Raw genomic sequence first — 13,367 nt, forward strand, 5'->3', positions numbered from 1 at the left:
TTTCTCATTATCTAAATCTTACGATGAAGATTGCTCTCATTATGTTTCATGCTATGTCAGGAGATTGAATTTCCAACAGCTGGGCTTGATTCTGTTTCGGGTGCAAAATTTTCTAATTCCTTTCTTTCCTTACATCTTACATTGAATTTTTTAATCTAGCACACATACATCAGAAGGTTGATGACTTATGCAGTAAGAATTCATTTCACATTTAGTTATTTTTCTTACACATCGCAAAAAAGAAAGAAAGTGGGGAGTCTCCTTCAGTTATGAATAGAACTAGCAATCTCCAAGGTTTATATATAGTTCAATTTGACCATTTATGATGATCATCATTACAGAGCAAATGCTGACAAATTACCTGTATAAAGAGCTTCAGGTGATGCTGAGGGAGGCATAGAAATGAATTCTAACATGGCTCTGATTCGGGAATTTTGTGGAATCTTCTTCAAACCTGAACAAGCCACCCGCACGCGCATTGTATGTTCTGACCTTACATTGTTTCACTTTTTCTAAATTCATTCACCTGTCTGCAATCACAGCTAGTTCATTGAATTCACGTACGCAGAAACCTAGCTGTAGGGAAGTGTAATTTCTGACTCTTGCATAGAAGAGTGGATATCAATTTAATGAGGCCATGTTTACTAGTTCTTCAAATATTAGATTGTCAATTGGTAATCTTTTCATTAGCAGTAGTCAACATTTTATATAAAGTATTATCTAAATAGATCATACTAAGTAAATTTTGCTAAATATTAGTATGATTACTTATTTATTTATTTTTAATTTTTTGATATCTGGGGAAATTGGTAGTCCAGTAACCTGGCATTGACTCAGAAGGTGTTGAACAGCAGGACGAGCGACTATAACCCCTATGCATTGCTAGGATTCCCAACTCCTGCTCTGCAGTTTGATTTGAGTTTTGAACTGGAGATGTGTTGAATGCTAGTCAAAGCGTCTTACTGTCTGAGCCTATGCTTGAGGGCCTAATATTAGTATGATCATTTATATTTCTTATTTGTAAAAACCTATGTTATCGAATTACTCGAAATTGAGGCCGATTCCGGGTATGAAACATCCCAGAATAGGAGTCTGCATGGAATTGGTGCAAGGGCAGAATTTGGCCCTAAATTTTGCTGATTTCCGGACCTCTAAATGTTGTGTTGGAAATAAGCCACATCCAGACCGACGATGGACTGGTCCAAGAGGGGCGGGTAGCTCAGTGGTAGAGCACTCCAGCAGCGTATGGAAGGTCCTAGGTTCGAGTCCTAGCTGGTCCATGTCTCAACATGGTATCAGAGCCAGGTTCAGGCTAGGAGCCCCAAGCACACGAGAGGTGTGGCTTAAGGGGGGTGTTGGTGTTGGAAATAAGCCACACCTGGACCAACGATGGACTGGTCCAAGAGGGGCCAGTAGCTCAGTGGTAGAGCACTCCAGCAGCGTATGGAAGGTCCTAGGTTAGAGTCCTAGCTGGTCCATGTCTCAACACTAACAACCCCTAAACAATTTTCTTTACTGCCGAAAATTAAAAACCCTAAACCCAATGAATAAGAACCTCATTTTTTTCAGACAAAAACTATTAATAAAAAATAAGAACCATAAGCTTTGGGGGATGCTGAGTCGCGTAGAAGAGGGAGAAGGAGAGATTCGAAGTCAAAGCCTTAAGGGAGAGAGGGAATTGATTAGAGAAAAGACTGCTAAGTGCTTGGCCAGGCCACACCTATTTTCCGATTATAAATTTATAATATTGCGTTCGTTCAGCTGCTATATATATATCTTTTAATGTACCAATGCATTCAAACAAAGATCATATGATGGTGGTCACGGGGTCTAGTACTGCATCGTTGGCATTTTCCTAGACAAGTTTAAACTTTTTTGATGTTAAAGGTTCTTGAGATAACCAGCCTTCTAAGTTCTAACAGTGCAAGACTGAAAATTTTATTTCATTTTATTCATTGATCTATTATTGGACTTATCACGTAATTAGTTGAGTTGAGGTTTTTGATTCTTTTGTTGGATACGAAATCTCTTATCCTTTGCTTATTTTTTTAATTTTTTTTTCTCCAGAAGCCTTCAACTTTCTATTTACAGTTACACAGATGTAATTTACTAATTTTATCAAATTATAAATATTAGTACTTTATAGGAACATATATTAAAACAATCAAATTTACAGAAATAGGAATCCACTATACTGCTTATTTGTAATGATTTTCAAACGTTTATTAAAAATTAACCTAAGGAAAATTCTGCATCAGATTTGTTTCATTCACATCCTGTTCTGCTTCAAATATCTTCCAAGTTGTAATGCAATTTCATGGCATAGATTAGGCTCAAGAAAGTTGATGCAAAGGAATGTAAGTCCCTTCAAAACATGCCTCAAACAAACACTCTAAACACACAAACACATCTGCTGATAAACGACAGAAAAATGGCTGGAAATGAACAGCAAATTGATGCAACAAAACTTAAGAATTTCTTATTGAAACTTAAAACAATTTTGCAATACAACTAGGTTAGCCTATATGCTTCACAATACACTTTCCCAATTTGATATAGGTCTGATATAGACCTGCAACAATGCTGAATTACAGCAGCATGTGGCTTCTACAAGCCTTCACCCAACTCTCCTCCAACTTCCCACTTCAAAAAATCTACCATGCAAATGAAATTCTACCCTTTTCTATTCATCAACCCAAAATGAAATTACCTTTCCTTTCCTTGAATTTGGTTTCCCATAAATGCTACACTCAAAAACCATAACCCCCTCTCTTGCATGCCTTAAAGCTCCTCAAACATGCATGAAGATGCTCCTACAGTTTCATAAAGAATTTGCCACTTGTCCATTTCTTTCTGTGGCTGGCGCCTGGAATAGAACTGGTCAACCTTCATGGAGATTCTTGTCATACCTGTAGCCTCTAAAAACATGCCAAATGTACATCTTGGGGCCATTTGAGGTGAATGTGGGCTGCCAAAAGAATCCTACGCCCAAATGCATCAAATTCACTCAAATTTACACTAAACTTTCCTAAATGCAATTTGGACACCATTTACATTTATTACAAACAAATGCCAAAATATTTTCTAAAATATTTGGCTTATTAAATACCAAAAATCCACCTAAGCCAAAAATCCAACTAAGCATAAAATGAAATATTTTTGGGTGTGTAGGATTGCTTGACCCACTGCATCAGACACCCAAGGTAAATTTTTTTTGTGAATATGGATTCACAAACTGGAGCTGATTGGTAGTACTATTTCAAATTGCAAACAATCTGCAACAAACTCCCTTGCTGAAATTGGCATCTCTGACGTGTTCTTCTTCCTTCTCTTCCAGCACCTACATGGAACAAGTACCCTCCACTAGAAACTCTGTTCTGCATTCAACCTCTTGAAAATGTATAGTCCACTCTCCTCTAATCTCATGGGACTCAACCCACCATAGTCCAACCACCTCCACCAAAATGCATCTGCATAAAACACTGCAACACTATACAAACCGTTCTCTACATACCAATCAACACTAACAAGATCCACCTAGACCATCTCATCTGTATTCTCTAAATCATAAAACCCATCATTTTCAAATTCAATGAAATGTGAATTTACCTTCTCATTACGTGCTACAACTTCAACTTTGTTCTCTTCTTTCATGCCTTCAACAAGACATATAACCATAGCACCTTGTTGACCTGCAACCAATACATTCCACTCTACCTCCACTGCTGCAATCCTCATTAACAAATCATCTCTTCTCTTTCCATTTCCACATCCTCTAACAAATAGTCAAACTCTCTAACCAGGCAGTCGTCATCTTCACTAGTCTTAAGCAAGTCAACCTCATCATAACATTCAATAAAATCAGACTTTACCTTGTCACTTTCTGCTGAAACTTTAGCTCTACCTGTAATGAATTTATCCCATTGATTCAATTTGTAAAAGTAAATCATCTTGTTCAGCTGCATACATAACTTCACTTACAAATACATCTTTGTTAAAAAAGTAATGGGTCTCCTTCATGACCATATTTTCTTCTTCTCTTCTCTTTTCTACACAAATATTCAAACTCTCATTCCTCCTTCAATGTTCACAAGTATTATTGTTAACTGCCTCCTTTGGTGATCTATTTACAATCACAGGAACCTCTGCTCCTCAAATCCTCTGAAAATTTCTTCTTATAATGTGCACATTCATCTGCAAGCAAAATCCACACACTTTCCACCCTCAGGTCCTGGTGCAAACTGCCTCACATTCGGCGCTCTGTCTGCACACACAGGAACTCTTGCTTTGATACCACTAATGCAATATAGAATCCCTTTGCCTACTTACAACTCACAAAACACACTTCCACACACAATGGAAACTAAAGAGATGCATTCAAAAAATTTCATTGAAATCCAAAAAGAAAACAATTACATCCAAACAATTTACATAAATCTGCATCTAGCAAAACAATCTTGGCTTTCATAGCCTCTAATTCTTTTCACTTGCAATCATTGTGTATCCCATCTTTGGATTTATTTTCACACTCCATACCTTCTTCCTTTACTCTCTTTGTTTTTAATCTGTAATTGAAAACTTGGTCTTTTGTCCCTCACATAGTCACTGATCTTTTCAAACTTGATGTTTAAGTCTTCCTTTATCTCTATACTCTGTTCACCTCCTAGAAGTGCTAGCTTATTCTCTTCCTGACGCAACCCTTATTCTCCTCTTCAACCTGCACTTATCTTCTCCTCTTCCTTTCCTTAACACACTTATTGATCAATTGGAGACACCCCCAACACATCATTCTCTCCTGTTCACTCTCATATTTTTATTGCCTTTCTACCTGCAGGTTTAATTCTGCCATTGCGCACGCTTGGGAGGGCTCTTTTCTCACCTCTCTACAGTCTCACATTTTTTCTCCTTCATCTTGGGCCATTGCTTACTCCCCCACTCTCCGTTACTTCATTCATGCCTTTCACTTTTCACTTTTTTTTTTCTCTATGCAGCTGAGTCGATACTTCTTTCTCCCATGATGCCCCTTTTCCTAGCCAATTCTTTTAGGTGTTTTTCCTTCCCCTGCACATGTAGGCAGACTCAACACCTCCATCAATGCATTCTATTATCTCTTACATACTTACCCTTCACCAAAGCTATATGCCCAATCTGAAAGAGGCACACACCAAAAATATTAATTGCAAAAATCAGTGACATTTCTGACCTTCGAGCCATTTTGGGAGTCTTTAGTGAGCCGGTCAAAAGACAAAACACCCACAATCTCACGCCTACAAGAAGCAAAATTGGAAATTTCAAAATTGAAGTTCTCCTCCTCCACGTGGATACCCCTGCATCAAAAGTTCATAATGCCAAGACGCAATTTACCTGTAGTATTCTCAATCTTAATTCTAATAGCAGCTGCAATTTGCAATGAAATTAGCTTAGTTTTATCATTAACATTTGTCATCACCCATCATTACCTCCCAATGAAATCATGAAAAGTCAATATAAACCCATCACTATGAGAGTTGAACGAATGCATAACAGAAAATACACAAACATTGTGTTTGATATCAGGCTACAGATGCATGCCTTAAGTTTGCATCCATTGTCATTGGATATACAAGGGACCTATGCACGAGGCATTACACATCTAGCCAACATCCAACTATGTATATGGAAGAAGTTGAGCTTCCATTATGCCTTTTGAGACCTTATAGGAAGTTTGCAAGCCTATCAAACACTCAGAAAAATCCTGCTTGCCAGATTTAAAGATTTAGGAAAAAAAAACCATAAAGCCAATTGTGGTTAACTTGATGGATTCATCCATAGTTTGCATACTTGACTAGGCAGACTAAAACTTCTTCTGCCTCATTAAAACTCAACCAACTAAAAAAAGGATGTTTCTTAAAAAACATAAATTTTGTGCAAAATTTAGTTACAAAATGTATCAAATGAGACTACACAGTGTTGAGGGAGTGTTTTCTACTAGATTTGAATACAAATAAAGAACAAAATTGCATCATCATGCGAATACAACGGCCACTAGTAAATGATATGAATTAATGATGATCGCCATTGAAATTCGTCATCATAAATTGCATATCCCTGCAAGTTACAAATTGCAAGAATTTACAATTTCCTCTTCCTTGTTCTAGTGAAAAATTGAGGAGAGTGTCTAGTCCTCACAAATTTTTGCTGCTCCTTGCTTGGCCTAGAAGGTTGCAACCATGGCTCCACCTTGCTACTAGATGGAAATGTTTCCTCCTCTACTTCATGTTCAACATCATCTGCATTGATGTCATTCAATCCAATCTCCCAGGCTTCTGCTGCATTTACACCCTCCATAGCTTGTCTCTCGAAATCAAGTATCTCATCCTCTATAAACAAGGACAACTCCTCATCCTGCACAGTCCAGTCACTGTGGGGATCAATAAGTTCTTGTGATTTATCCTCCACCTTCCTTGTGTAAAGCTTAAGGTTGTTTTGCACAAAAACTAGATCATTGAGACATTGAGTCAACTTATTGTGTTTCTTTGTGTGGATGGCTCAAAATAACCAGTGTTCCACAGGATCGTGTCCCCCCCAAGGCCCACGTGCCCCTATCCCTGAAACCTGTCCCCGAAACTTAAGCCCTTTGTCCCCCCGTCCCCGAAGCCCATCCTTGCGTTCCCCCGTCCCCAATGCCTGTGGAACATTGAAAATAACTATAGTTATGTTCACAACCAGAAGAGGTACAAGGTTGAGACAAGTCAGAGGGCTACCTTTTGAAGACTTGGGCTATTCCACCCCAATCTTCCCACCAAGAACCTACAAACAAGATAATATGGCCAAGAGGGGACCTTAATTAAAAAGAGGAGTCTCATCCTTATATATTCAACTAAGGGATGAATGCTTAAGACAATAGAGGAGGCACAAAACCTAAACTAGATTGAAGTAGAATGATGATGTCCTTCTAACTCACAAATGCTATCATCATTTAAAATTAAATTTATAATTTTTAGAGAATAAACTGGAGCTTTTTTTCATGCTGATGTAGCTCCAAATGGAACATTATTTAAGATGATATCATTGAATAATGGACTGTGCCACGGAATTCTCAATCTTTGTCATTAAATTGTGTCCAAATATCATCAAATAACTTCACAAAATAACACATATAACTCAATCATGTCTTCTTTGATCGGAAATGAAGACAAGGTGAATGAGTGCATATTGTATGGATGATTTAGTTTATGTCAGCACAACCTTTCTATGACATTGATGAGTTAACCAATGTAGAGCTATGTTACCAAAAATGTGAGGGGAAACCTTTGTTTTGTGTTTTTCTGTCGCAGACGGCCGTTTCCAAAGCTGTAATCACCGTTTCAAGCCATTGCTGTTAAAGTATGAACGAAAGTCTTGCATTTTTTAGCTTTCTCCAACTTCGAGGAGTCAAGCATTGTTAGTGACCATTTTTTTAATGCAACCCGATATGGAGTTTAATATTTTTTGATTCTTATTTTTATTATAAATTATAATTAAATTAAAATAGAGAAATATGTTTTATAATTTTTGTTTTTTTCTAAATTAATTTTGTTACATTTCACAAATGTTTACTTGTATACATATTTATTTATAGGAAAATGTATATGTATATAAAATCCATTTCTTATATGCAACCTCTAAATATTCTATTTCTCCTCACGTTGCCGTTGCCATTGCAGTTTCCGTTTCTTGTTTCTGATAATATAGATGTAGAGAAAATTAGCAAGCATGTTGTTCACTAATGCTTTGCTAGAACTTACTATTGTTTGGCCAAAATCATCTGCTATTAATTGTTTATTGCTGCACTAGACAAATATTCCCCTTTTTCAAAGGTAATTGTTTGGTGACTCTGAATTTGACTATTGTGCTTGATTTAGCAAACTGCTTATTGCTTGCCTTGATTAAATCAATGTCAACTTTTCACATGCACCGTTTATCTTTGGTTTATTCTCAATTGAGGGAGCTTGTGAGACAATTGAAATCTTCAGTTTGGATAGATTGAGAGGATATTGCGATGAACATTCAGATTGAAATTTAGACAATTCAATGTGTCATTCTAATGTTTGAGCTAGATAAAGTCCAAATTCTAAATAAGAAAAGATAGCATATTCCCCACAAAATAGATGACAGACATCAAAGAATGTGGATTCTTTTGATATGTAGTTTGCCAAGGATCTTTCTGTGTCTTAGACCTATCAGGTTTTGACAGTTTATCTTGGGGGTTTATGTGCATGCACTAAGATATCCAAAGTGCTGGTGTTGCATATTGACATCATGTGTAGATGTCTTGATGGAATGATTATTGATTAGTAACACAAAGCCTATTTAATTATTTTAAACCTAACCCCCCATGACATGGTAAACAACAAAAATCTGAATCAAACCGTGGTGTATTGATCTTGATCTCAATCTGCATATGGAATTAGAACTGGGCTACCCTGTGATCCTCAAACTAGATAACTCCAGTGTTTTCCCCCGAGGGATGTGTGTGTTCAACAATGCATAACAATGCATAACAGTACCGAAATGTAGGAAATATGACAGTATACAGCAATGCAAGTAAACAAAAGAACTCAGATCTATGTATTCATTAATGCCAAATGCCAGTACATTCAAATCATAACTTTCTTCGACAATATCTACACACTAAAATAGGAAACCAAGTACATATATATAGGTGTCGGTGTAGGTTGTCCAATGCCAACTGCCGACAACCGTCACGTAACCACCGACCCTTAACACACATAACGTTTTAATTACAATAGGACATAATTACCCGACAACATCATCCCCCCCAAAAAAGGTCATCTCTTGATGACATACAACAAAATGGGAAATGACACTAAGACCAAACTTGAAAATCAAAGTCGAGGGGGTACAGAGGGCGTCCTTGATGAAAAAGGGGCCGGTGGTGGTGGTGCTGCCAACTGCTCCCTCAGCTGGTGAACTTGTTGTGTCCTATGCTGGAGATCTCCCTCAGCTTCACCATAAAAACTGCCTCCATGAGCTCCTTTTGTTTACCATCTGTTAGCACCCTCGCAATTTTCCATTTAAAATGTCCAAGCTTGCGGGTTGCCATTTGGTGTCTCTATTTCTTTCGGGTCTTTTGTACCTCTTCGTTTTGAACTGTTGACGTGTATTTTGTACACCATCATACACAGAATAAAATACCTAAAGGCATCTTATCCTCTCTTGAGAAAATAGTCTCTAACTGCTGAAGATTCGCGTAAAGGATCAGTTAGGTAGACTCCAAGGTTCTTTTAGTGGGGTCTCCATGTGTGGACAAGCTCCAGTGGTATGATGTGATTTGCTGGAATCACAAGGGGACTTACATTGAACTTCCGATCTGCTTTGCTGGACACAGGCTCTTACTAACTTAAATTAAAAAAATGGAAAAAGGATAAGGGCGAAGAGAGGATCTAATCCTAATACTAAGAATGTAGGAGCAATGACTTGACCTTTTGATGAAACTCTAACTAGATCTTGTTTTGACATCAATGGAATATCTACACAAGGCTAGTGCGATCTTCTAGGGAAGCTTTATGATGTTCAAATCATCACCGCAGGCATAGATACCATCCAAGTTGATGCATATCAATGAAGAGGCGACAAGTTGAAATTGAGCTTAGGCTGAACGATTCCAGTTGACTACGCAAGGCAAGTCTGCAATCAACAAACTGCTAGTAGTGTGGATGTACGAATTCCATCATTAATCAATCGCATTTCCTCCATTCATCTAATTATCTACCATCTAAGATTGAAGACTTCAACAAGAAACCATGCAAATTGCAAGAAAACGACATATTTCACCATTACTTCAATGAAAATGGAGTTTGTTTACAATCAATGGCAACAATTTCTTGCCTTGTCCTCCTATTCTACTCTAATTGCTATTCTATCAATTATTTACAACTCTCTCTAATTCTATCTACAACTCTCTCTAATCATCTAAAATTCCACTTTTACAAAATGAAATGCCTGGGCTTATATAGTGCCCACAATACAATTTGATGGCTTAGATCAATTCAAGATCAATGGCCAAGATTTTACAATGAAAACCCTAATTAGGGTTTGTTACAACCATTACATAACATTTAATGCTTGACCAATGATAAAATTGTATTGCTTGGACACATGTCCCTTTTAGAAAAATCGACCAATGGATAGCCGGGGTAGGTACATCGGAGTTTGTGCCACCTTCCATGAGTTAAGTACATTGAATCTGGACATGCTGAGATGGACTTCACTGATTGGAGAAATGATGACTAGGACGCCACCTCATCTGACACTTGAAGCTTGCTAGATATTCAATTTGATGTCGTTGAGAGGCTATCTTTAATTAACTCTTGTTCTAACTCCTTTTGTCCTTGATGTGCAGGATGACGATGTACCTCGCCTTGGAACGCTGGATTGAAAGAGGTCGCCCATGTCTTGGCTTGATCGTCCTGGCGAAGACCGTCCTGGCGAAGACCGTCCTTGATCCGGCTTGATTTTCCTTGAAGAGACCTCCATTTGATGCCTACACAACATTTCAAAATTAGTACCATGATTTTGCAATACATAACATAAATTAGAGAGCAATTTTTTAGGAAACTTAATGATAAGTCCTTTATTAATCATTTCCTAAAAAAGACTGAGCTAAGGAAAAACAAAATAACAAAATTAAGGCAATGACAATCAAAATTCGAAATTAAAACAAGAGATCTTGCCATACCTTACTTGAGAGCTTAACTCTAAAATGCAAAATGAATAAAATTCGCCTAGGCGAAATTTGAAATAAGATGGTCTTGATGTGATCTTCAAAAGAACGTTCCTCTTATCAACTTCGCCACCCTTCAAGTCTTGGACGTGATTTCCTCTTCAAGTTAGCAATTTCGCCATCTTTGATATGTCTTTGACGTCCTAGGCAACTTCGCTCAAATGGAAACTTCAAGTTCGCCTCTCCTTTGGATAGTAGTTTCGCACCACCTTTGATTGAATTCGCTCCTCTTCTTGAATGATAATTTCGCCCTTCCTTTGTATGAAATTCGCTCCTCTTTTGCCTTCTCCAAGTTGCATATGAGAGATGATAAATGATGATGTGAAAATGAAATAAACACCTTCCTTTATAGGCGCTCACCTTCATATTGACCTTAGGCCGACTTTTTGCAAAATATAGCAATTAAAACGATTTTTAAATAAATAATAAAGGCCGACCTTGACAAAATAAACCCAAGCGCTCCCTTTTGATTTTTATTAAATTAATAATTAATTATTAAATGCCTTTATTTTTAATTAATAAATTTCGATTTTTTACAAAGGCAAAAAATAATTAATAAATACATACCATGCGCTATTTAAATGCTTTTAATTAAATATCGATTTTTTTCTAGCATTTAAATAAATTTAAAAAATGTTTGTTTAGCGCCCAAAAATGAAAAAGTGGGAAGATACGTACCTCATCGCCCTGGTCCCTGACTGAGGGACAGGAGCGATTTTGCTCTTGTGGGCCTCATTTCACTTCATCACCTTCGAAAATTATATTCAACGGATTCGCAATGCCTCCTTTCATTCATTCATGCCTTGAGATCGGTTGAAATTTGGCGAGAAAATCATCTACAACAAAAATCGCTCTGGTCCCTTCCTGAGGGACAGGAGCGAACTTAAGCATTTTGGTCCTTTGTTGACGTTTGATAATCTTCAATTTGTCTTCAACGGGTTCGATTGACCTCCTTTCTTGCCTTCGAACATAAAATTTGCTTGATCTTTGCCCAGATCGTACCTTATGAAGAACTTCGCTCTGGTCCTTCAGTGAGGGACAGGAGCGAATTTGACCCTCTAGGCAAAACTTCATCATTTCATTGTTTTTTGATCAAGTCTGGATGTTCTATCATGCTCATTTCGTCCTTCACCATGCCTTTGATGTCTCGATTCGTCCAAACAAGGTCAGGAATGGCTCAACTAAGCATTTTCGCTCTGGTCCCTTGGTGAGGGACACGAGCGATTCGCCTTGGTCCCTTGGAGAGGGACACGAGCGCATTTCGCTTTGGACCCTTGGAGAAGGACACGAGCGAAATTTGACTTTTCGCACTTTTCGAAGTATAAGTGACATTTCCTTCTATGTTTCTTCTTTCTTATACTTTAAGTTATATTCCATATATACTTTCAGGATGTTTGAGAGTGGTTTCAGACCTCCAGGAGTTATATTGCAAAATCTAGTTTTTGGAGGTTTTTTCAGTTTCCAGACTTAGTCAAATTTCAGGATCAGGACATTCCAGACTTAGCCAAATTTCAGGATCAGGACCTCACTCAAGCCGGACTTGCTACCCTGTTGATCTCCCCGACAGCACTTCAAGTTATATTCATTTGATAAAATGTACCTCTTTGGACCTTCTCACATCGTCAAGACGTTAAAATCTTGCAAGGACAAAGCAAAATTGGATTTGTAGCTCCGGTCCTTCATTGAGGGACAGGAGCGATTTAGGCAATTAGCACTGTTATGGACGTCCCAAAAATCTTCAATTTATATTCAACGCATTTATCTCATGTTTTTCCTTGTTTTTGAACGTAAACTTGCCTTGACCTTTGTCTGGATTTTGCATAATGAAGGAAATCGCTCTGGTCCCTGGGAGAGGGACGAGAGCTACAAGGTACCTCGCCCTGGTCCCTTGGAGAGGGACAGGAGCGATTTGGTCAATATAGGTCATTCTCCTTCGTTTTTGCATATCAAATTATATTCATTTGGCAAAGTATCTTCCTTTGGACGTCCTCCAATTGCTAAGTTATTAAAATCTTGCAAGGACGAGGCGAAATTTGATTTGTAGCTCCGGTCCTTCACTGAGGGACAGGAGCGATTTTGCTCCTGGAGGCCTTTCTGTGCTCATGAAAATCTTCAATTTATATTCAATGGAAAGATCTCGTCGTTCTCCATCACTTCAAACGTAAAATTTGTCTGAACTCTGCAAGGATGATGAGATATTTGAAAATGAGCTCCCGTCCTTCACTGAGGGACAGGAGCGATTTTGCTCCTACAGGCCAAAATAACAAGATTTTACACATTTTAACACTTCACAAGGCGAAAACAAATCATTTGAGATGCCTAGGATCAAAAATCAAAAATGTCAAAATTTGGTCAAAAATATTCAATTGGACAAAAATTCACATTTCATCTTCAACACTTAGACAAATTTAAGCTCTGCATCAACATTCCAATTGAAAATTAGACCATTCTGGCGAATTCATTTCATTCAAAATTTGCATTCTAGAAAAGGAAATTCAAAAAAGCTCTCAAAACTGACTGGATTTTGGTCCGAAAAGACGGTAATTAGAACCCTAAGGCTTGACCCTAAATCCAGACAACTAACAAACTAACAAAACCCTCT

General features: G+C 37.7%; 1 protein-coding gene across 2 annotated transcripts in view; it reads left to right on the forward strand.

Annotated features, from left to right (window-relative positions):
- The window catches only part of LOC131055475 (protein LPA3), a 57,615-nt gene that overhangs the window by 17,136 nt on the left and 27,112 nt on the right, over window positions 1-13,367 (forward strand). For both annotated transcript variants that reach the window (XM_057989965.2, XM_057989961.2), the window contains exons 4-5: window positions 61-100; window positions 380-480. In XM_057989965.2, the coding sequence (XP_057845948.1) occupies window positions 61-100; window positions 380-480 (141 nt within the window). The remainder of the gene's footprint in view (window positions 1-60; window positions 101-379; window positions 481-13,367) is intronic.

This window comes from Cryptomeria japonica, chromosome 2, assembly GCF_030272615.1.
Source record: "Cryptomeria japonica chromosome 2, Sugi_1.0, whole genome shotgun sequence".
Taxonomy (NCBI): Eukaryota; Viridiplantae; Streptophyta; class Pinopsida; order Cupressales; family Cupressaceae; genus Cryptomeria; species Cryptomeria japonica.